This window comes from Lacerta agilis, chromosome 13 (genome assembly GCF_009819535.1).
Source record: "Lacerta agilis isolate rLacAgi1 chromosome 13, rLacAgi1.pri, whole genome shotgun sequence".
Taxonomy (NCBI): Eukaryota; Metazoa; Chordata; class Lepidosauria; order Squamata; family Lacertidae; genus Lacerta; species Lacerta agilis.
In genome coordinates this window covers 1,580,935-1,605,118 of record NC_046324.1, presented here as the reverse complement: position 1 = coordinate 1,605,118, position 24,184 = coordinate 1,580,935, and the positions used below count along the sequence as shown (strand labels likewise).

At 47.4% G+C, this 24,184-nt stretch overlaps 1 protein-coding gene across 2 annotated transcripts; it reads left to right on the top strand.

The window, feature by feature from the left end:
• The first annotated feature begins 1,089 nt into the window (after positions 1-1,089).
• ADAL (adenosine deaminase like) lies at positions 1,090-11,033 on the top strand. 2 transcript variants are annotated; one of them, XM_033166749.1, is made up of 10 exons: positions 1,090-1,156; positions 2,119-2,249; positions 3,046-3,106; positions 4,322-4,409; positions 5,466-5,547; positions 5,799-5,925; positions 6,647-6,727; positions 9,198-9,336; positions 9,933-10,033; positions 10,795-11,033. In XM_033166749.1, exons 1-10 carry the CDS (start codon positions 1,100-1,102, stop codon positions 10,984-10,986), a joined length of 1,059 nt encoding a protein of 352 aa, XP_033022640.1. In that variant the 5' UTR covers positions 1,090-1,099; the 3' UTR covers positions 10,987-11,033. The 2 variants fall into 2 exon arrangements, with proteins under 2 accessions (XP_033022640.1, XP_033022641.1); XM_033166750.1 differs by lacking the exon at positions 1,090-1,156 and adding an exon at positions 1,858-2,020.
• The last annotated feature ends 13,151 nt before the right edge of the window (positions 11,034-24,184 follow it).

The window sequence follows — 24,184 nt, the reverse complement described above, 5'->3', positions numbered from 1 at the left end:
AAAACTGGGAGGACCCAAAGTTAACATTCAGACTCCCATATCCTGTAAGAATAAGAATCAGTGGGGCAAAAGCCTTCTAGGGCTGATGGGAGAAAGGGATGGAAGACTCCCATGTCCTTCACAACTGCACTTACAGCTCTGTTCTCCCAGCCATTAGGGCGCAGGGGGCTCCCTCAGCCTGGAAACTAAGATGGGCGCCGCACCCCAGCATCAAATTCGACAAGCCTTAACTCTCCAAGAGTCTGTTACCTTTACCTCTCCCAGCCATTGCTGAGGACAGAGACTGCAGGCCTTTTCTCCTCTCATGCCGAGAATCAAAGCAGCCCTGCCTGGCAACCTGTAAAGTCACATGGATTCTGTTTGTTTGTTTTTGGTGCAGTGGTGATGCAGCAAACCTCTGGACCTATGGTCTTCCTGGTGTAATGATGCACATGGGGGTGGGGGGTAAAGGTAAAGGGACCCCTGACCTTTAGGTCCAGGGTGTGGGGTGGTCCCTGTAAAAAAAAACACCAGAGCATCTGTGGGACTGATCCATCTTTTTGTGTCACCAAAGTATGGGACTATGATTTTTATGGCTCAGTCTGCGGGCAGCGAGGAGTTGTCACTTCGCAATGTTTGCGGGGAAACCCCATGTAGAAATGGCACTGCCAAAAAAAGTTGCCAGGTGGTGATTCTTATTTTTACTGGTTAAAGTCTGTAGAGGCAGATGTGATGTGTGATCTGACAGTAGCTTTGAAAAATGAATGCAAATGCAAGAAGATCCTTTCTAAGAATTATTACTTCTAGGTTCCGGCTTCCACCAAAAGTTCCTTTAGCAAGCCTGCCTTGGATCGCACCGCAGGCTCCAATCCAGCTAACGCAGCTGCTCTCGCCTCCGAGGAAGCGCTGTAGGACTACTCCGAGTAAACGTCGCGGGGCAGCTTTTCGCCAGCAAGAACGGGAGGCGGCGCTGCAGAACCGGCGCTGGGCTCCGCCCGCCCGCGTCCCGGAGAAGAGCGCAAGGGCGCCTTGGCGAGCGGCGGCCTCGGGCTCGGCGGCTTCCTTCTGGGCGGTCCCTGCCGGGAGGCGCCGGACGGTGGCGGACGATGGCAGATGCGCCATGATGGCGGCGGAGCCCGAGGGAGCGCGCCGCTTTTACCAGGAGCTGCCCAAAGTGGTGAGGTCGGGAGGCGGGAGCGGCGCCGGGGAGCCGGAGAGAGACAGAGCCGCTTTGCGGAGGGGAGCTGTGGCCAAGACCTTCCCGCCGGCCTCCGCGCTCGGCTTCTCTGGGTTTTCATGGACGTCCAGCCCCCAAGGCGCCTCCACCCGAGACAGACGCCCTTGGCTGCCCCTGGCCTCGGGAGAGCTCCGCCCGGCCTTTGGCAACCCGGCAGCCAGGAGGTGTCGCGGGGAGGGGCGGACCAGGGCCCGGGGGAGGCCGGAGTTCCCTGGGTGGTTTGCGCCGGTCGCTGCCTCCCAGGGTTGTCGCGGGGATGAAAGGAGGAGCAGGAGAACCTTGTATGCCGAGAATAATATCCAATGAAGAATAGTCATCTGCTGCCTTCCAGAGGCTGGCATTTCGTAGCGCGCATCATGTCTTGCATGCAAAAGGTCCCAGGTTCAGTCCAGGCATAGGGCTGAGAGCGTCTCCTGCCTGACTCTGGAGAGTCAATCTTCACAGTCCCTTTACTGAGCTTCTTACGCTTGCTAACCCCCCCCCCCCAATTTTTAAGCCACCCAAGTTAGTGACCATCACTGCATGCAGTTAATTCTGTAAGTGAATGGTTGTTCTGTAAAAAAAGAATTATTTTTGTCTTTTATGAATATTGCCAGTCAGTTCTAATGGATGATGAGAGAGAATTTATATATCCCATTTAGGAATTTCTTCCTGTGAAGCATCTTGAAGCTATCAGCTGTTGTTGATCCAACCACTTCTACTTCTTGTGGCCCCCAGGAGGCTGTCAAGAGGAGAATGCGGCCCTCACGCTTAAAAAAGTCACCTGTTGTGTAGGCAGCCAGAAATAAGAAGTCACAGCTTAAGGTTAAGGAAGAGAGGGGACTGGTAGGGAAAGGTGGTGTTTTTAAAATGCTTCTAATGAAATTTGGGAAGAGTTGAGCACATGTTTGCTTCTGAATTAGGAGCTGCATGCCCACCTGAATGGCTCCATCAGTTCTGCTACCATGAAGAAATTGATGGCCCAGAAACCAGACCTTCAGGTTCCTAACGGAATGACCACAATTGACAAGGGCAAGAGAAGAAGCCTGGAAGAGTGAGTATGTCTTAAGTCTGAGCCTTAAAGGGCCCGTGCTGGAATTTATTAGGTGAACCATCTGCCTGGCTGCCTCCTCCCACAACATATCCCAATACCACCCTCTGCACCTGTTGGTCAGATGGATGTGTGTTGCTCTTTAGATGCAAGGAGAAATCCCTGGTGCAAGGTTGCATGTGTTAGCAGCAGCAGCAGCAGCTGACCTTCAGATGAAGCATAGCCTGATTCTGCATCCTCACCCCCTAATTCCTGGCCAGACTCTTTGTTTGGCACTCCTGTTCCTCCTCCGCTGCATGATTAACTCCTCCATACTCTCAAGTGGCAGCGCCAGGCTGTAGCAGAGCAGGATGAGGACCTCTGCATCAGCATCCAAGGGACCAGCTCTTTTGATGCCTCTGTTCCTTGAATGCTTTCATCCCAGCTGGTCATTAGAACAACTTGTAAGAGCTTGAACTTTAGGTTTGTTTCTTTCCTCCTCCCTCCCTATCCATTTTCCTTTTGTGTTGAGGCTTTTTAGATTATAATGCTGAGGACAAGTTGTCTTCCTTTTTATATTATTTATTTATTTATTTATTTTTATTTATATTTATATTTATGCTCCTTTATGTGTACATTTAATTCAGAGGTGCATGTGTGTGTGGAAGGGATGCATGATAAATGCAGAAATCTATTTGAAACAAATGTGATCTCTGGAAACAAGTTCAAAAAGCTGTTTTTGGGCGAGTGTGCCACTTTCCCTTTGTTTTGATGAATTCCTTTTCATTGCAATTCTCTTTTTAACCTTTCGTTTCTTTAGGTGTTTTCAGATGTTCCAGATCATCCATCAGATTACCAATAGGACTGAAGACATATTAATGGTAAGCTAACTCAAATATAATTTTAATGTGTGTTCTCATAGCATGGAGCTTCCTGCAGCCAATGGGAAGCCGGCCAGCATTACAGAAGACGGTCCCCGCTCTGCTCCGTGCCGGTTTAGCGTGGCGCATGGGAGCCGACCAAGCGACGGCAGGGGTCCATGGGCCGGTTAAATGACCCCCATGGGCCACTTGTGGCCGACCCCTGGTGTAGTGCCTCAAGTGTTGGACTAGGAGCCAGGAGACCAGGGTTCAAATCTCTACTTAGCCATGAAGCTTGTTGTGTGACCTTTGGCCAGTTGCTGCCTCTCAGCCTTACGTAGCACAGGGATGTTGGGGGATAAAATGGGGTGGGGAGAACTAGCCATACCACCGTGAGCTCCTTGGAGGAGAGAAGGTGGAATAGAAATGCAGTAAGTAAATATAGAATAGAATAATAGAATAGAATAGAATAGAATAGAATTAGTCTTTTGCTGATGATGAAAAGGAATCAATCACTGCCCAAGCATGTTTTTTTATTGTTTTGTATTCTGGGTGTATTACTGATATATATTTCTGCTTTTCTTCCACCCTTCCCTTTAAGGAGCTCAGAGTGGGGCACACAGCCATCTCTTGCCCTTCCTAACTCAGACGTTATCCTTGGAGCAGAGCAGGTTTAGACTCGTGATCATCACTGGCCAAAGATCACCCAGTGAGCTTACTGGCTGAACAGGATTTGAGGCTGACTTGTGTGTGCTGTTTTGAGACTGATGGACAGCTGCTCATTGCAAAGAACTGAAGAAACAGAAAAATATTGCATGTAGGAGTGGTTAAATAAGGTTTGGCAGCTGGAGCAATTATTAAAAATCAGAGAAGTGGTAGGTAGCTGAATTCCAATTGTTAATAAAAAATTCTTAATGGATGGAGTCTTTTTAGAGGCATGGAGATGAATACAAACTCATATCTTACTATTTCACAATTCACATTTCAATATTTCTGAAGTGTTAGTTGTAAATGAATTGAAGCATAACTTTTATATCCTAGATTTTGCATATATTTATATTTAATGATGATAAAAGAATTATTTCTGAAAAATAGATTCATGGAACCAGGTATGTGAGTGAATTTGAGATTTGATTTTTTCAGGGGGTGTGTATGTGCATGTGTGTTAAAGCTTTGAAACAACGGCAGTGTGCTTTGTGAATATTCTTTAGGTTCAAAATACCACTATAATTTCAGGTAATGAAAGATGTTGTCCAGGAATTTGCTGCTGATGGAGTCAAGTACCTAGAGCTAAGGAGCACGCCCAGAGATGAGCCGACCACCGGTGACAAATGGATTTGCCTTTCAATTTATAATTGCTTGCTCTTTGCCAATAAGCACCTCCACCCCCAAGTTCTCATCCAAGAGAAATGCTCTCCCATCACCAGAATTTGGGGAGAGTGGAACATCCAAATACCTCACAACAGCCACTCCCTTCCAAGATTGGGCATTGCTTTCCACATGCATACATTCAGTGAAACAATTTATTTCCTACCTGCTTTACAGAAAACTTACTCCAGGTTGCTTGCATTAAAAAAACAACAACACTCAGCTAAACTACAAATAAAATAAATTATTATGAAAACATCAGTTGAGAAAGGCAGCTGTGTGTGGGAGAAGTGCTTCCCCCTTCTTGAGCAAGGCATGTTCTCACCCCCCACCAGCTGAGGTCAAGTGTGGGAGCATTTCTTGCTTCAGCTCACTTCAAGCTCCAGGTTCTTGCCTTGAAGCCCCTCCCTTACCTGCTCACCATAAGGCTTCCCTAAAAGGCCCTTGGGGGCCAAAGGGGAGGCCAGGGCTGGTGGAGGTTCCCCACCTAGATTCGTCATCTAGGGTGAAAAGCAGTCCATAACTATTGGGAATAGATTTTATTTATTTCATTTCTTTTCCCTTTTTGATTGGGATAGACAGCTTACTACATTGCTGTACACAAGGCAGCTTACAAGCTGAAGAAACAAAACTCTACGAGAGCACACATCTTAATAACTAAATGGCACGAAGAAGTTTTTGGTGCAGTGGGCCGGGCTGGATATGAATAGCCTCATCTCGTGCCCTTTCCTGGAACCTCCTGGCTTTCAGATGGAGCTAAAGCCCTGCTGTTTTTTGACCCCAGTGGCTTTCTGCAGTAGTGCAACCCTGGCTTGGCAAATGTCCAGCCTGTATCTGTGCTTGAGTGCTGTGAAAAGTTGTGGCCTGACCTTTAGTGATATATGGATTGGGGTATGACTGTGGCCCAGGCATAACAGGAAGCAAAACCCTGGGGGGGGGGAGCCATGTGTGTGTATGTCACAAACACTTTATACCTTCTACTTGAAAAGGAATGCAGATCTTCTCTTCATAGGTATGACCAAAAGGACCTATGTGGAAGCTGTACTTGAGGGTGTAAGACAATGCAAGGAAGATGGATTGGATATAGATGTTAGGTAAGTTTGTAAGCCAGACTCCTTTTGTTTTAAATGCCACTGATTCTAGTGCTGAATCCCCAGCGAAGGATTCCCAGAGCTTATCTGGTGTTTGCCCTGTCTCCCTAGCCTTTCCTGCAAGAGGAGCTCCACACAGATAATTGCATTCACTTGAGCAGGAAAAGAAGACCCGGACCAGTCCCTACATTGCAATCCTCATTTGTGAGCTAATGGTTGTTACTTCTGCAATAATATGGCTATTTATATTCTAGGTTTCTGTTGTCTGTGGATAGAAGAGGAGGACAGACAGTTGCCAAGGAAACAGTCAAACTGGCCGAAGAGTTCCTGCTTTCCACAGATGGCGTGGTCGTAGGCTTGGACCTCAGTGGAAACCCTTCAGTAAGCTTTCTTTAAAAAGAAGAAGAAGAAACACCTCTGCCATCACCCAAACTATCATATGTTTTTATCATGATTCAAGCCAGCCTTCGTCAACCTGCTTTAAACCATTAGTGTTGTGACCTGCCTTGGTTCCTTTGGGTGAATGGCGGGAAATAAATAAATAAGAGGATGCTGGGACTGTGCTGGCTCAAGCTGAGCAGAGTTGTAATGCAAAACAGCTGGAGGGCACCAGGTTGGTGGAGGCTGTTTTAGGGCTTCTGTTCACCTGTATCTTAAGAACCTAAGAAGAGCCTGTAGGATCAGGCCAATGGCCCATTTAGCCCAGCATCCTGTTCTCACAGTGGCCAACCAGGTGCCTGTGCGAAACCTGCAAGCAGGATTTGAGCCCAAGACTCCCCTCCCCTCTTGTGACTTCCAGGAACTGGCATTCAGAAGCATTGCTGCCTCTTGACTCTGGAGGCAGAGCATAGCCATCATGGCCAGGAGCCCTCGATAGCCCTCTCCTCCCCCCCCCTGATTTGTCCAACCCCTTTTTTAAAGCCACCCAAGTTCCATAGTTTAATTGCGCTGCTTGAAGAGGCACTTTTTTTTTATCTGTTCTGAATCCTCTCAACATTCGCTTTCTCTGGACATCCCGAGTTCTAGCCTCTCTCCACATTCTCCACAACATCATAATTATATAATCTTCTCCCCTAAGCTATATTTTTGCTTTACCTTCAAGGCAGGACATGGCAAGGACTTTCTGGAGCCTCTCCTAGAAGCAAAGAAAGCCGGGCTGAAGCTGGCGTTGCACCTTTCGGAGGTAACGTTCTGCTGCAGGGGCTTGCAGTGGGAGGGCTCACTGAACAGCTTCTCGGCTAAATGTGGCACCAGGATTTATTTTTTTAAGTGATGTGTGTAGGGTTCCCTCCATCACCTGGAAGGCAGGTTGTCTTTGCCATCAGCACAGTGGCCTCCATTTCCGCAGCAAAGCCGCAGTGTGACAGTCCCGCCTATGTAGGGGCCACTTGTTCAGTTTGCACTGGTCACATGGGAACTGTGCATAGGCAATAAATACATAAATGTGTAGTAAGCGGCTTACTACAAGGCTTACAGTCTAAAAAACACGACACACAAGGGGAAAGGACAGGGAGGGAAGAGGAAAATCAGAATGGAGGCACCAGTTTCTAAACAGCAGTTCCTGAATTGGCCAGCCGGCCTGGTTCAGGGAATGAGGTCCCTGATGGATTAGCCCTGCTTCCTGTCTCTGCCACTGGGACAGTCTGAGGGTATGGCTGACCTCGGGTGACAGTGGAGGGGAAGGAAGAGGCGATGGAGGGATCCTTGATCTTTTCCCAAACCTTTATATTTCCTCCTTCAAGCTGGCAGCTTGAAAAGGCAAGCTGGAGTACCTGTCCGTGGGTAAATAATCTACTTCTTTTTTGGATAAATTTTATTAGAATTTAAAAAGAGAGATACAAAGTTTATTATCAAATATCTTTTTTATCCAGACTAAAGCATTAATCTCGATAAAAACACAGATACAAAAGAAAGCAAGAGAGAAAGAACAAAAAAATTAAAGTTAAGAAACTAAGGAACTTAGAATTCTTCATCTGTCAGCAAAATATAAACATTATTCAACTCATCCACTCCAATATAACCCCCAGCATGACTACTTTCTATAAACTAACATTATATTCAGCCTTCAAACCAAAATGCCATTATTTCATTTTTTTTTCATGCAAAAGGTCTATGAGAGCTTTCCAATCTTTAATAATTTAACAGTGACTTTTCTCTGATTAAACATGTCAATTTTGCCATCTCAGCTAAGTCTAATAATTTTAATAACCGTTCCTCCATTGTTGGTAATAATTAATCTTTCAGTCTTTGTGTATATAAGTTTCACTGTCCTAATATATTGGAACAAAGTTCCATAGTCTTTTTTTTTATTTGTATAACTGTAAGTCCCAGCAAGAAGAGTTCTGGGTTCAATTGAAAGTTAGCCTTCTCAATTCTCCAGTGTTTATGTGTATCTAAAGTTAGTGGCTTTTTAACATGTCCCCCAAGCATGAAAGACTTCCCTTCCTGTTCTTTACATTTCCAACAAGTATTGGGGATATCTTATACATTCTAAATAGTTTCTCAGGTGTTAAATATCAATGCTACATCATTTTATTAAAGTTTCCTTTTATAACACAGTGCCTATTTTAACCTTTTAGTCTACACATTTTCCCACTGTTCCACTTGTATGGTATACCCACGATTTCTCGCTCATTTGATCGTGCATACTTTAATTTGTTCTTCTTGCATTTGAAATTTCGACAGTAATTTATACATTTTAGCAATCTTGTTCATCAGCTGTACACAACTGATTTCAGAATTTGTTTGTTTTGTTTTGTTCTATACCTCCAGTTAGGGATTCCTCCCTCCCTTTTTCAAGCTGCAGTTTTCATCCCTACTCCTCCCCCCCCCCTTATCATTCCCCTGCTTATATTTCTGTGTGCAAAGGGAGATGGTGAGGGACAAATGAAACTTAGCAAAATAGGCTAACAAAGAGGGCTGGCTACCTTCAACTGAGAGGTGGTGGATCCTAATTGATTTTGGAGAGGGACAAACAATTATTTGCATTCAGTGTGCGCTTGCATTTAATTGTTTTTTATAGTAGTGATGGATGTGATATTGTTCAGGATTGCCTCCCCTATAAATAGCTGTGAACAATGCAGTGAACTAGAGGAATACATGCAGAGCTTCCCAAACTAAGCTTTGCTAGAAAGGCACCTCATCCCTCTGGAAAATAAGGGATGTCCATCTTTATGGTGTTTTGATTTTTACAGACTTGTAAGAGTTTCTCTTTTGCCAAAACTCTGGAATGTATTGACTGATGTCTCTATACCCATCTCTGCTTCAACATTTCACACCTGTTTACTGTGATGATTTTGTTGGACACTTGATTTTGCATTTTAATAAAACAAACATTTATTATACTACATACTATTTCCAAAAAAACTCTCCTGCAATAGATCTTATGGGGCTCTTGTTTTGGTTGGTTAGTCTGGTTATTTCAGCTGATAGAACTTGAAAAGGTGCCCAATGGGGTGACCAAATGCATTGAGGGGATGAAGGTGAGCATGGGGGAATCACGGCAGAGGCCCATCAGATTATGCACAGTGGGCAGAAAGGCAACACGGGGGGGGGGGGTTTCCTTCCTTCCTCATGATACTGGAACAAAGCTGAATGGTGGATTCAGGACGGTCAAAAGACAGTGCATAGTTAATCTGTGTGTCTTCTCTCAGATCCCAAACCAGGAAGAGGAGACCAGGCTTCTGCTGGGTGTGCCACCTGACAGAATTGGACACGGTACATTTCTTCATTCTTCATCATTGGCCTCGGGGGATCTTGTACAGCTGGTTCGGCAAAATCACATACCACTAGGTAAGGAAAGGCGTTGAAGGAAAGATTGAGGGTCCTTGGGATTCACTTTTCCTTTGCCATTTCACCCTTGGTTGGCAGAGCTCACAGTTACCATGATAACTGTGGTTGCGGCAGCATTTTCTCAGGCCTGGCGGAGGCCAGTCCCTGGTGAGAGAGGAGGGAAGGAAGGTGGCCGGTGCTGACCGCCGTTGGTTCTCTTCTTCCTTCTTCACACAGTCCACATCAACATGCCGTTTCTAGCTTCACAAGGGGATTTGGGGACACTTCCACTGGGAAAAGCCTTTCTTTAACGAAGGGCCAGTTTCTATGTGGAAGCCCTCTCACAAGCCTGTGCTTCCTCCCATGAGGTATGAGGTGGGTGCCACATGCCACTACTGACACCATCTCACGTTGAGTCCGCAGACACAACCAGAGCAACACCAAGGCCTTCACACTAGGGTCTGCTTCTTTGTCTTCACTGCTACACTTCCGCCGGAATGAGGCTTTGCTCGTGTGAGATGACCACGTCCGCTTTAGGGCGAGTGCTTTGGCTGGCCTTCCATGCTCGCTGTCCCCGTTTGACCCCTTCTGAATCAGACTTCTCTCGTCTTCCTCAGAACTCTGCCTGACTTCAAACCTTAAAAGCCAGTCGGTGCCTTCTAGCGACCAACACCACTTCGGATTCTGGTACAACCTGGATCATCCCATCGTGCTTTGCGTAAGGCACTCTGCGTTATCCAGGCACACAAAGATGCCAGGGTGGAGAACCTCTTCAAAAACGACAGGGAGACCCCCATTGGCATGTTATAATAGTCTTGCTTCTCTGTCAGAAGATGATGAGCCCTGCCAGATCAGGAGGAGCCATCTGTTGCAGCATTCTGGTTTCCCACAATGGCCAATCAAATGATATTTATTTATTACATTGATAGCCCACTTTGTTTCTCCCATAAGCTTGAGGTGGCGTCCTCATTTTTACTCCGCACAACAACCCTGTGAGTTAGGCTAGGCTGAAAGGCCCAAGTCACCCAGTGCGCTTCATGGCCGAGTGGGGATTCGAACCCTGGTCTCCCAGGTCCTAGCCCAACACTCCAACCTTTGCGCCACGCTGCCTCCAGGAAGTCCATGAACAGGGCATGAAGGCAACAGCCCTTCCCTCTACTTTGTATCTAGCAAGCAGCATTCACAGGTATGCTGCCCCTGGCCATGGAAGTTCTGCTTGCCCCTCGTGGTGAACAGCTGCTGGTTGAGCCAAGCCATCTCATAATGGCCTTTCTGGCACCTCACACACCCCGTGCCATTCTGGCCTCGCGAGCGACAGCCATCAGCACTGACGTCAGGAACAGGAAGCTTTATATTTATATTAAAAGTATTTTTGGAAGGCAGGCTACATTGCTGGCTAGGAAAATATTCTGTGATGCGGTCCTTTGAGTGCCCAAAGCCTATAAAATTAACCCTTTCACCATTTTCTTTTACTGCCAGACGGACGACAAGGGTGTTTTTGCGACTGACCTGAGCCAGGAGTACCAGCTGCTTGCAGACACATTCCGGCTGTCCAAAGCACAGATCTGGGAACTCTCCTACAATGCCATCAACTGCATTTTTGCTTCCAGTCATACAAAAATGAAACTGAAGGAGCAGTGGCATCAACTGAAAGCATCTGTGCTTGAATAGCCATATCAGACCGCCTACAACTATGGCACTCATGCTCCAGGCGCAGAGTGTGTTTTTTTTTAAAAAAAACCACCGTATTTTTTTATTAAAGATTTCTTAGTTTACAAAAGTATGTGCAATATCACTTTTTTCAAGTTACATTTTCTATAGATCAGTTTCATTTGTTGAGACATTAGTGTTACATCAGGAAGAAAAGGGGAAAGAGGTGGAGGGGGCATGGTGAGTGGGGTGGGGTGGGGTGGCAATGCTTCTATTCTACCTAGTGTATGTGTGGGGTTTTCTCTCAGCGACTCTTGTGCAGGTTCTCTTTACTATTCGCTTGTGTTCCTTTAGTGGTGAGAGAGGTTGGGGTTGGCCTAGGTGGCGAACCTATGGCACGGGTGCCAGAGTGGCACGCAGAGCCCTCTCTGTTGGCACCCGCCATCACTCCAGCAGTGCCATTGTTTGGGGTTTTCAAATTGGGCAGCAGCTTCCCCCATGCCTCCTCATGAGTAAACTGCTCCCGCCGGCAGCAGCTTAGAGGCAGTTTATCTCCGCAAAGCAGCTGTATTCCTGCCCCCCCCCCAAGCAGGTGGGTTTTTTTTGTTTTGTTTTTTGCAGCCAGCAGGCTGTAGTTCGTGTGATTGGTGGTTTTGTGAAGGGTTTTCGTTGATTGGTTGCTGCCTGAGATCCTTGAGACTATGTGTTGTTTCTGCTCCGTGCGCCAGAGGAAGCATTTATAATGCATATGAACGTTTTCCTCCCCCCAAAAAACAACTGTTATCCAAGCCCCCCCCAAAAGCTCTGCAAGTCTTGGCAATCCCCCCAAAAGACTCTGGGCAATGCCCCCCCCAAAAGCTCAACAACGCAGGGCAGCCCCCCCAGCTCATTTTATTATGGTATATTAATTATTATCCCATATTAAATTACCGTGTTGGCACTTTGCAATAAATTAGTGGGTTTTGGGTTGCAGTTTGGGCACTCGGTCTCCGAAAGGTTCGCCACCACTGGCCTAGGGTGTGGTTGTTCGTTTGTGGTTGGCTGTGGTGGTCTTTGTTTCCATGTGTGAGTAGGGTAGTTGGGTGTTTTTGGATCAGGTTAGCCATATTGATTTGTATGCTGTTGGTGGATTCTTGTCGTTGTCTTGTTGCCTTTGGTTTGCCATGTTTTATCTGGAGGTTTTTGCTGTGTGAGGATGGAATAATGGGTGCTGTGCCAGAGGAATTAGTGGGGCTGGGGCTGGGGCAGTTTACCTATTTCTGCTTTCCATGCTTTAAGCATGGTCTGTGTGTACCTGTTTAGTGTTGTGGGAATTTTCCTTAGTTTGGGAGGAAATGGTATGCTGTAATGCAGGCATTTTCAATTGTGTCTCAGTCTCTCCAGGTGTATTGATTGTTTTGTCTCATCTTCTAGTATATATGGGATTATGTGGCATACTTTGTTGGCAATATTATGCTTCTATGTTGGGGATTCCCCATCCTCCCTCTGAGGAGGGAGGTGCAGGTATTGGGGTTTATTCTTGGTTTTTTGTGAGAGAAGATAAATAAATGCAGGTTTTTATGCCATTTACGGAGTTGGGCTGGGGGAATCCAGATTGGAAGGGTTTGGAATAGGTAGGTTTTTGGGAGGGTGATCATTTTCATCATGCTATTTTGTCTGAGTGAAGTTTGTGTTGTTCCATCTCTTTAGGTCTTTGTTAATTTGTCACCACAAGGCATAGCTGTCAACTTTCCCCTTTTTTAAAGGGAAGTTCCCTTATTCCGAATAGGATTCCTCACAAGAAAAGGGAAAAGTTGACAGCTATGCCACAAGGGGTTGTAGTTGTGGAGGTATAATTTATTGTACCCCTAGGTATCTGAACTTGGTGCGGCAAAGTTTTACCTTGGTGACATTAGCGAATTCTTTTGGGGTGTGAGGGGTGTGTTGAAGCACCTAGCTTCCGACTTTGCAAAATTTACCTGTAGGCCCGACTCCATTGCAAATTGTATTGAGTTCTCTGATTATGGAGGTTGCTGTGTTTATGGGGTCTGGTGTTGTGACCATTAGGTCATCTGCAAAGAGCGCAGGATGTTTTCTAAGTCAGTTTATACATTCAGAAGGATTAGGTGGTGAAGCGGGTCTGTATGTACGCAGCCAGGACTTCTTAACCATACGCGTTACTGTCTGGCGCGGGGAACCGGGGCGTCGCCTGGCCGAGAGGCCGGTGCCGAGATTTGGAGTCCGGGCTCTGCTCGAGTTTGGGCGTGGGTGAGCGAGGCCCCACGGTGGCCAGCCGGCCCTGTCCTGTGCGCCTGGGAGGGCGGGGGTACGACTCTAGCCCTTTAAGTATGTAAAGCTCTAAGCAGCGAAGGGCAGGACTTAACGGGGCGGGGCGGCGGAGCTTGAGCCTCCAATTGGTCAGGGCGAGGAAGGACCGGGAGAATCCCGCTCTGATCGACAGGCGGTGGGGCGGGGCTTGAGCAGAATGGCGGCGGCTCTGGGCGCCCACCTCCTCCCCGCGCCCGGCAGCTCCTTCCGAGGTCCGCTCTCAGGCCGCTCTGCCTCTCGCCAGTGGGGAAGGCGAGCGCTGCTGCGGGGAGCTGCTGCAGCCCGCAAAGAGCTTTCCCCCGCCCAGATCCCTCCTATTCGGGGCTCGGATTTTTCCTGAGCTCCCAAACCCTGTCAGTAGATTCCCCCCCCCCCCTATTAGATGCAAGGATTTCACATTTTGAGGAAAGTGAGGAGAAGGAACAGGGAGAATGCAGGAGAAGCAGCACGCGAGGCTGCAATCTTAGAGCTGCTTACTTGGGAGTAAGTTCAGTTGAGCACAGTGGGGCTTACTTCTGAGTAGAAAAGCTTGGCATTGCACTGTCAGTTTATTAACATTACACTAGAAAAGAAGCTGGCAATTTATACTTTCCATCTTTTTAAGTACAGCATCTTAAACAATTTAAGATCAATGGGGCATAGACAGGTTTGGGGAAACGTAAGACCTGTCTATAGGGCAAAATCCATGGGGAAACAACTAAATACAGTGGTACCTCAGGTTACATACGCTTCAGGTTACAGACTCTGCTAACCCAGAAATAACGCCTCAGGTTAAGAACTTTGCTTCAGGATAAGAACAGAAATCGTGCTCTGGTGGCGCAGCGGCAGCGGGAGACCCCATTAGCTAAATGGTGCTTCAGGTTAAGAACAGTTTCAGGTTAAGAACAGACCTCCGGAACGAATTAAGTACATAACCAGGGGTACCACTGTAAAGCGTTTAAGTTAATCACGTTCACACAATTAATGTCATGTCTAGCTTGACCCATTTTTTGTTTCTTTTTATCATTGATACCCTGCATTCTTTCTCAAAAGGTTTACTCAAGGTGGCTTCCATCCTTCAACAAATGCCAAGCATCCCTACAGAAATGTGATATATGTATAGCTCAGGTAGAACACAATTTCCGGTCCCTTTAAAACAAAGCCTTCAACAGGTAGGATCTGTCTATAATAGTAGTGCCTAGACCCACTGTGGGAGAGAGAGTTTTAGCTCCTTTCCCCTAGAATTATAGTATTGTACAGTTGGAAGGGACCCTCTTGAGGATCATCTAGTCCAACCCTCTGCAATGCAGGAATATGCAGCTGTCCCATCCTGCTGTCAGCCCTCATTTGCCCTCCTCCTGCTATGTAAATTGACATATATCTCCCTCCCTCCCTCCTCTCTCTCTCTCTCAGGTTGCCTTGGATGCAGGGGCGGAGGAAGGGGGGGCGATGGGAGCCAGTGGGGTTCCATCGCGGCTGCCCCCCCCTGCTGGGTGCTCCGCCCCCAGAATGTGCACCACGCCCCCGCTCCGCCCCCAGAACACACGCCATGCCCCCGCCTGCTCCCCACCCCCACCCCCGTTCTGGAGAAGGAAGCTCCGCCACTGCTTGGATGCTAGTCCTACTCAGAGTAGACTCACTGAAATGAATTAAAAATCCAAACATTAATTTCAAAGCATCTGCCCTAAGTAGGTTTTAGCTGGATGTAGCCTGTTATTATTACCAAAGTATCTTACCCAAAAAGATCTGCACAACCAGTTTATCTGAGTGCATTATTCTCAGGGTGGGGGGACCATTTATTTATAATTGCTTAATCATATGGGACTAACTGCATTATGTTGTAAGGACCTTTATTGAACCTTAGAATTGTAAAGTTGGAAGGTACCCAAGGTCATCTAGTCCAACCCACTGCAATGCCTAGAACCTGGCGTTGGGCTGCAAGAATGTACTGTAATTATCACATTTTCAAAATGTCTGATAGCCAAGTTCCACTACGTTTCACAGGCTGGGAATAGTGATTCCCTCAGATTGTACCTACTATGGAATTAGACTGAAAAGAAAGTTTGTGTTGTGGATATGCTACAGTGGTGCCTCGCAAGACGAAATTCATTCATTCCGCGAGTGCTATTGTACAGCGGAAAGCACGGTCGGAGGAAGCGCGGCTTTATGAAAAAACCCACAAAACATTTTCGTTTTGCAAGTCGCGGCCATAGGAAACTTCGTCTTGTGAAGCACCCTTTTCGCTAGCGAATGCCTTTCGTCTAGCGAGTTTTTCATCTAGCGAGGCATTCGTCTAGCAAGGTACCACTGTACTTCCATAGTTACTTGACATGGTTCAGACTGACCAATGCATTATTTTCAGTGTAGCAGTTGAAGCTGTGAAATGTGCTAGGGGCACGCATTTTTGTTGTTGTGAATTCTATTGCTGAAGAAGAAGAAGAAGAAGAAGAAGAAGAAGAAGAAGAAGAAGAAGAAGAAGAAGAAGAAGAAGAAGGAGGAGGAGGAGGAGGAGGAGTTTGGATTTGATATCCCGCTTTATCACTACCCGAAGGAGTCTCAAAGCGGCTAACATTCTCCCTCCCCTCCCCTCCCCCCCCACAACAAACACTCTGTGAGGTGAGTGGGGCTGAGAGACTTCAGAGAATGTGACTAGGCCAAGGTCACCCAGCAACATCCTGGGATGGAATGTTCTTAAAGCAGGCAGAAGGTGGCTGAGGCTCCTTTCTGTTCTCTGCTGTAGGGAGGGCAATGAGATCAGAAGCATGTTAAAAGTGTGAGCTGCCTCTAGGAGATTTGTCATTTCTAGAGTGTCCCCCAACCCCACCCCTCTCCCGCGAGGAAGAGGAGAGAAGTGTCAGCAAAGAGAGAGACGTTTAAGAGGCGCTTAAGCAGGCAGCATTAAAAGCAGGCGGCATTAAAATGCAGGATAAGAATGCCCGTTGTATAACAGTGAGGCCCAAGGAAATAATGGGAGCTGCAAATGGCCATTTTAAAGGCTGCAGTGGAAGCAGCCAGATTGATATGCAGATGGAAGGACCACCTTTGCCCTTTGTGGAGAGAAATAAATTCATGGCATCCCACTCCCCTGGTGGCCCCTGCCTCCTAGAGCCATCATGTTCTGTCAAAAGGGTGGAGGAGGAGAAGCAGCCATAGCTTTTTCTAACAGATAAGTTGTCTTTTCCATTCTATTGTAACCTTTTGCTTTTGTAAACTCTGCTTGTGACATCCTCCTGAAAAGTGAATGAGTTAATGCCAGGAGCACAACATTCCAAAGAGCAAAGGCACATTCAGGAATGCTTAAGGGGGCTGCGCTTACAGTCAACATTGATCCTCTCTTGTCGAATGACTGCTCTTGCTCTGGTTGTTTTCATTTTTACCACTTGCAGGTTCAAACCCCAGAAAAAACATTCTCATTTGGTGCTGGCAAGTTTAATAAAAGCACAAAGAGCTTAGAAGCTGTCTTGGTCTTTTCTTTCTTCCTTATCTTGCTTTCTTGCCTTTTAACTGGTCCAGAGCCAGAGTCGGTCACACACTACAAAATACCAAAGAGAGTTGCAAATTGTATGAAAGAATCCACAGCCAAAGCCCCAAGAGAACATGAGCATCTTGCCTTCCCAGGTGGAGTAGGTGGAGCATCTTGCAGTGCAAGGTACCCCTGGACAAAAGCTAGTGAGGCTTCTTACCTGACTTCATCCTTCCAGCAGAGGGTTGCAGGTGCGCAGAAAGAGATACTGCCTCTCTGGAAATGGCCATCAGCACTGCCAGTAGGCTCTCAAGCAGCCTTTTATAAGAGGCTTTTTTCAAGCCTAAAATTGGGGCAAGGACGGCATACTGAGGGCCACCAACAGCCAGTTTCCTTGCCCTTGACTTATGTCTGCAAGCTTTGCAAGAATGTGGTGCTAGATGGGGCCTTAGACGTCGTCCAGTCCAACAACCCCTGCTATAGTGTTCCGAATAGCTTTACTGATAGAACCTGCTTTCCAGATCACTGTCCACCTTCACTCCCTTCTCAGGGACATCACCCCCCACCCCGCCATTCAGTCCTGATTGAAAGTGACCAAACACCAGGTGATGGAGATAGATCTATCTCTATCTCAGACTCTGGAAAGCTGCTGCCAGACAGAGTCAATAATACTGGGCTAGGCAGCCAAAATAGCCTGATTTAGTATAAGGCAGCCCCCTCTGTTCCTGTGAAATATATCACATTTCATTATTTTTCACACTTCTATCCCACCTGCCTGCAAGGAACTCAGGATTGTGCACATGTGGCTTATATCACTCTTTAACCTTGCAACAACCCCGTCGGGGAGCGCATGACTTGCCCAAAGTCACCTAAGAAGAGCCTGGTGCGTCAGACCAAAGGCCCATCTAGCCCAGAGGAAACCCACAAGCAAGATCTGAGCATGAGAGCCTTCTCTCCTCTTGTGCTCTCCAGTGGCTGATACTCAGAAGTATTGCTGCCTCTGGCTGTGGAGGCAAAACATAGCTTTCATGGGCTTGAACCCAGGCCTCCCTAGTCCAAGCTAGTCATGATCCTTCACTGGCTCTCAATAACGCAGAGGAAGTCCTGTGACCACATTCGCGCAGGCGGAGGGATTGCTTGAGTGTTGGGCATGCATGTGTGAACTGGCCCAAACCCACTCCAAGAACCAGCAGGTGGTATTCAACTAATCCTACTCAAAGTAGCTCTGCTGAAATTAATAAAACCAAGTGAGTCATATTTTAAAGGGGGGGGTTGTGCAGGCAGGGCTAGCATCGAAAACCACACGCTGTGTCATCTGAAAGAAAAGAAGATGAGAAAGGAGGGGGAGACCCAGGCACTGACCAAAGGGTTTGCCAGCTGCTCTCCAGGGCTTGATGGAGTTGACAACGTTGACATAATTGATCCACTTTTGTTCCCACGTAAGGCCAGGTCCTGAAGAAAGGAAGGTGACGAGTTTAGCACAGTTTCCCACGTATGGAAGAAAAAATATTCTTCTTAGGAATGAATGAATCGAGGGTGCTGCACTCTGATCTTCATAATACATGCCCCCCAATCTCCAAACAAGAGACTCCTAAGGGTTCCAAGCGCTTTACTTGGGGTTCACTTTCCTTGGAATGAAGGTCAACAGAGACCGCACAGTGTCTTTAGGCTAGATGGTTTTATTTATCCCTATGTGCAGCCTGAGCACAGGATGGAGGGGCTCGCAGAGTCAGCACCTGAAGACAGCTTGCTTCTCCATTAGTCGCAGCTTTGGGTCCCACACAGAGCAGTACAGAAAGCTGCCTTATACAAGTGAGACCCAGGGGCAGCCCTGCCCATAAGGACAGGCACCTGCTTTCCAGGATTTCAGGCAGGGGACTCTCACAACCCTCTCTGGAAGTGCCAGGGATGGAGCCTGGGACCTTCTACTTGGCTGCAGCTCTTCTTCCAATGCAGTTAACCTCTCTTGCTGGATGTGGTGGAAACTACAGTCAGAACCTGGGGAGACCTGTTGCCTTGCCATTTGCCTGCCTCTACTCATGCTCTGCCTGCATACTTGTCAACAAAGCAAATATCACACTGGCAAGGCAAGCTGGTGCCAAAGGTATTGTTCTGTTTTCCTTTGGATCACATCAGTGAGACTAAGAGGGGGATCTTGTGTCTGGGCAGCTCAGGACCTCCCTACACACTGCTCAGGCTTGCGCCCCAGGGAGGTCGCTAATGATCCACTTTTGTTCCAGAGGTGCACTCCATTGTTTCTTGAGACAGACAGATGCCAGCAACAACAACTGGCTGCAGGTCAGTGGGAGAATGCACTGTGTGCAGAAGGCTACAGGTTCAATTCCTGGCCTCCCTGGGCTTGGAAAGACTCCATGTCTGAAAACTTGGAGAGCAGAATCAAATATATTTTATTACATTGGTCTTCAGACCTCAGCAGCACAAAGCGAGATAACAAAATTTAAACCCAGCTAACTGAATTCACATAAACCTGCATCATTAAAAATCACTACTCTTTAAAATGAGTAATTAAATCAGTAATTAGGGTTTTTAAAAACGGAACATATTCCTATTAGATCATAATAAACATAGATTACTTTGTTTAGCACAAAACATTATGAACTTTTATCAAGGTGCATTTATCCTGTTTTCAAATCTCCAGGGCATTTGTAGCGGAGAGTGAACTGTGTTTCCCGTCTCAATCCAAACATGCCTCACGTAAAAGATGTTTGCAGAAACCTTGGCAAGGAGTTTCTGGGAATCGCATTCTGTGGCTTTTGGGTGGCAACAAGGGATGCAGGCACCTTCAAGACATCAGCTGAACCCTAATAAGGCTTTTACCTGTAGCCTCGCTCAGATCAATGATCATGGCTCCCCGGTGTTTAATGCATTCTCTCATGAATCCACGGTAGTCTACAATCTTCCAGGAGACAATAAAATAAAATAAAATTAGGAATATAGAAAGCTGCTTTGTACCAAGTTGACCCATCTACCCATCTAGCTCACTAATGTCTACACTGACTGGCAGCAGCTCTCCAGAGTTTCAGGCAGGACTCTCTCTTGGCCTAAGTGGTAATGCCAGGGATTGAACCAGGAACCTTCTGCATGCATGGTAGAAGCTCTGCCACTGAGCCACGGGCCTTCACCAACTGCATTACCAACATGCTTTCCCCAAACTCCTTCAGTAATAATCTTTTGTGTTGTTTTTAAAATGTAATCAGTTTTCAAAAATGGCACTGCTTTGTTCATCATAATCACCTCCATTATGGAGAGGGTCCATAGCTACGTCAGTGGTAATGATTGACTTTGCACATAGAAGGGACAGTTCTATTCAGAGCCCCAAACCATAGAGCTGCCCATGTCAAGTGCAGTACAGGCAACTCCCCATTTGCACGGGGGTTGTGTTCTGGGTTATTGTACGTGTCAGCAGTTCCATGTAAGCACATTCTGGGGCGCCCTTCTGGGGTCAAAAGAGGTGTGTGCACCAGCAGTTGAGCACAAGATGGTTGTTCCCTGTATATGGCAGAGGGAAATAATCCACACTTTCAACCACGGACAATGTGCACTTTTGGTCACCCAACTCAGCCAGGAAACTGATTGTCTCCCAAACACTCTTCAAGGGCAGCCTTACATTGAGCTCATAATGCAGTCGTCTAGGCTTGGAGCTACACCAAGGCTAAGACAACAACAAAAAAATAGGGGATGGGAAATCCATACTTACGGGACTAGGAACGTAGAGGCAGGCGGGCCTGTGAATGCCATATTGTGGGGCGATGGCATAGGGAGGCATGTAAGCTCTGTGGGAAAGGCATGGCAGAGGACAAGAAGGGCTTAGTTTTCCTGTTCTTTTCTGACAAATGAATCCTACAGCTACTACAATAGAAATCCAGAAAGGCTGTGCCCACCCAGCAGGGCAATTTCCTCCCCCTTCCCCAGACGCCTTGTTGACCATCTCTAAAAACACCAATGAAATTTCACAGGCAGATACGCCACACAAAAAGAAACAACTAACAATGCTGTTATGGGGTGAGTGGGGAGGAAGAGGTCAGGGCAGGAGCCCATTAATTTAGTAAAAGAGAAAAATATAGAATTATTCCTGGCATGAACTATATCTCCCCTCCCCTAACTCCCCGCTCCAAACCCACATTTCACCTGGAACAGTATTTAACATTCTGTGGCCACTGAGCAAATGCAGGATTCATTGGGCTGTGATTTTTGGGGTGAGGGTCAGGTTGCTACCTCCCTAAATATTTTGTACTTCTGCAAAGCCTGGGAGTTTCAACTATCATGTTGACACCTCCCCCCGTTTCTTAGGGTCCCTGTTTGGGTAAAGTTCCCTTGGCACTTGCCAGCTGAGTTTGGCAAAGCAACACATGGGAAACATCCTTAATACTTGAGGTGATTTATTTGCCAACCGTTCATGGTCCAGGCACTGCTTACACGGGTGGTGCCTTAATGCTAGTGCCATCAGCCAGCTGCTTCCTTTCCACAACCCACAAGCTCTGCTGGATCAAGCCAGTGGCCCGTCCAGCATCCCGTTCTCACAGTGGCCAACCAGATCCCAGTGGGAAAGCCACAAGCAGGCCCCAAACACAAGGGTACTCTCCTCGGTAGTCAGCCTTTAGAAGACAGTGCCAATGTGGTTCTCTCCAGATTCTGTTGCACTCCAGCTCTCACCAGTCTCAGCAGGGCTGTCTTAAGCATATGTGGCGCTGGGGTGCAAAGATCCGCCCGGTGCGCCCCCCCCCCGATTGCCCAGTCCCAGGTGCGCAGCCAGCCGGCCGCCTCAGCATCTCACTGGCTCAGTCACCCCCGAAACCGTGGTGCAGAGCCGCCCGCAGCATAAGAGCCTGCCGCGGCACTCCAACTAAGTGACATGCTCTTCCCTGGACTCAACTCTTGGGCCCCAGACTCTTGGCCTGGCACCCCTGAGAGCCTGGAGCCCAGGTGACCTGCACCCCTAGCGCCTATGGGTAAGACGGCCCTGAGCCTCAGCCAGCATGGCCAACGGTCAGCAGGGATGGGAGCTGTCATCCAGTAACATCTGGATGACCCTGGCAGGTCCCCCACCCCTGCTTTAGAGAGCCTCTATCACAGTCCTAGAAGCAGGGAGGACCCTAGTGTGAAGTCACCTCATCTGAGCAGATGACACTTACCTGTAGGGGAAAGCCATATTGTGTTCATCCCAGCACTTGGCTGGCCCTAGGTCTGATTATTATTATTAATACCACTATTACCCTACATATGTATTACCCATGACCTCACAATGGCTCCTGCCTGAAGCTGATTGGCCATTGTGATGTGTGGCTTCACTGCCAGGCTGGACCCCTGCAGTACCAAGACTTATTAGGAGGCTGGAGCAGAAGAAAAGCTGTTTATTCACAAGCGGCAGAACACAGAAGCCTGTGGGCCCAGTGTATCCCTCCAGACCTCACTATCTGGCCCCCAAGACCTTCCCCAAGCCCCCTTGTTAGCCCTGCCTCTCCCTTGCCTGGATGGAGAGGTGGGCACCGGAAAACCTCAGGTGTAGTGGGAATGCAAATGGCCTTACCAATGACTAAGAGCCCACTTTTGCCTGCTGCTCCTGGCGTGTGGCCCCCAGAAGGCTTCCCATGAGGGAATGTGGTCCTGGGCTGGAAAGGGCTCCTCTCTCTTGCTCTAGAATCAGAATGGGAAGGCAACTCAAATGTCGCCTGCTCATGAGGTGAGGTGAGGCCGTTGCTGCAGGGCGGCTGGCAGATCCAGCCTTCATGGAGAGCCTCCTCTGCTTGCTGGCTTCTACCTCCACCTCTGCTGTGCGCTGATGGCAGCAGGCAGTGCTATTTTTCTAGAAAAAGAGGTGCCAGAATTCACCATGAACACCCTCCCTTGTTCTTTTAGAATGGCAATGGCACCCACCAAATCCAGTGAGTTCCAGCTGGAAAAAACCAATTGCCAGTGGGTTTGCGGCAGTAGAGGAGTTGGGGGTGGCACATAGGAGCGGGGCGGGGGGCGGGCACAGCATTTTCTGCTTTGCCTCTGGCAGCAAAACTTCCTTGGCTGGCCCTGCCTTCCATTCCATAGGAGGGCAGTGTAGTTGTTTTTCCTCCATGATGTCAGGGACTGGACTGAGGAGGAATGGTGGGAACTCCCTCCCCCTTCTCCTGAACCTTTCCAACGACAAGAGGACAGTATTGATTTCGAACAGTGGTTTGCAGAAACGCATAGTCGAGAGGGGAAAAGCTGGGAAATAGTGGGTGAGGAACAGCTAGAAGAGGAAACACCAAGAGAGAGACAGCTGGCAGATTCAGTGTCCTTGGACAGCATTCCTGACCCCCCTTCGCCTAAGACTAGACGGGCTTTGAGAGTGAGAGAACAGAGGGCGCAACAGCAACAGATTACCTGAGTAGGAGTGGCGTAGATTAATGGAGACAGAGGGGGTGAACCTTTACTGGTAGCAATACCATTTTTTAGGGAGATATGCATTCCTTTGTCTCTTGCTGTGATTATTAAAGAAACTCTGGTAAGAATGCTCCTTTTGTTTGATCTTCTCAATCACTGCCACCGGGGAAGGGATCCAATTCCCCGAAGTCTGACACATAAGCATCTCACTTCCTGTAGTCTGCCACATCACTTTCCCCAACTGTATTTCCCAGTACCCTTTAGATCCCTCAGAACAAAATCTATCAAGGTTCATGAACAGCTTCCCTGAATAAAAACAACCCCCATTGTTGCTGGTTTCTCTCTGAAATACACAACCATGCCCACTCAGGGGCACTCTCAGCTTATGCAGGTGAGACATGTCTAGGTCCAAATAACCTGGTGACCCCACACAAACGGATGTCCTACCCTAGGATGTGCCACAGTGATCTAATAACTTTCCCCACCTCCAACCCAGATTAATGTAGCAAATTTTGGTTCAGGTGTTTACAGATTCCCTCAGAATTTGTGTAAATATTTTCCATCACAGCAGGGCCCCAAAATTCACTTCATATTAGTTTTGCTGAACCCAGTATTCTTTGCAACGCTCAAGGGTCATGTGGGGCAGGAGAAGACAAAGCAAACCCATGGCTGAAAACAGTTTTATACATTCTACAATCCAATCCACACCTGCTCAGCTTGAAGCCTGATGAGCCAGGAGATGAAACATTTTTTAATGTTTGTGGCTTTTTATTCATACCAATACACTTTTTGTCTAAAAAAACACTCAGTTGTCTTTTTGACAGTCAACGCTAGCAATATATCAGAAACTCCAGAGTTCCTTTCAAAGATTACATATAAGAGAGGCTTTGACATACTGTTAAAATAATGGGCACAACTGACCATTGCACACACTAAATATATTTGCACTTTGCAAAATAAAAAAGGTTTCCCCCCTAAAATGTTTGGTTATTCCTTGTATAAAAAAAGAAAAGTAAAATGCAGCACAGCTGAGATTTCAACAAAAAGAAAAGAAAATGAAGACAACATATAGATTTAAGTGCAAATACAAAC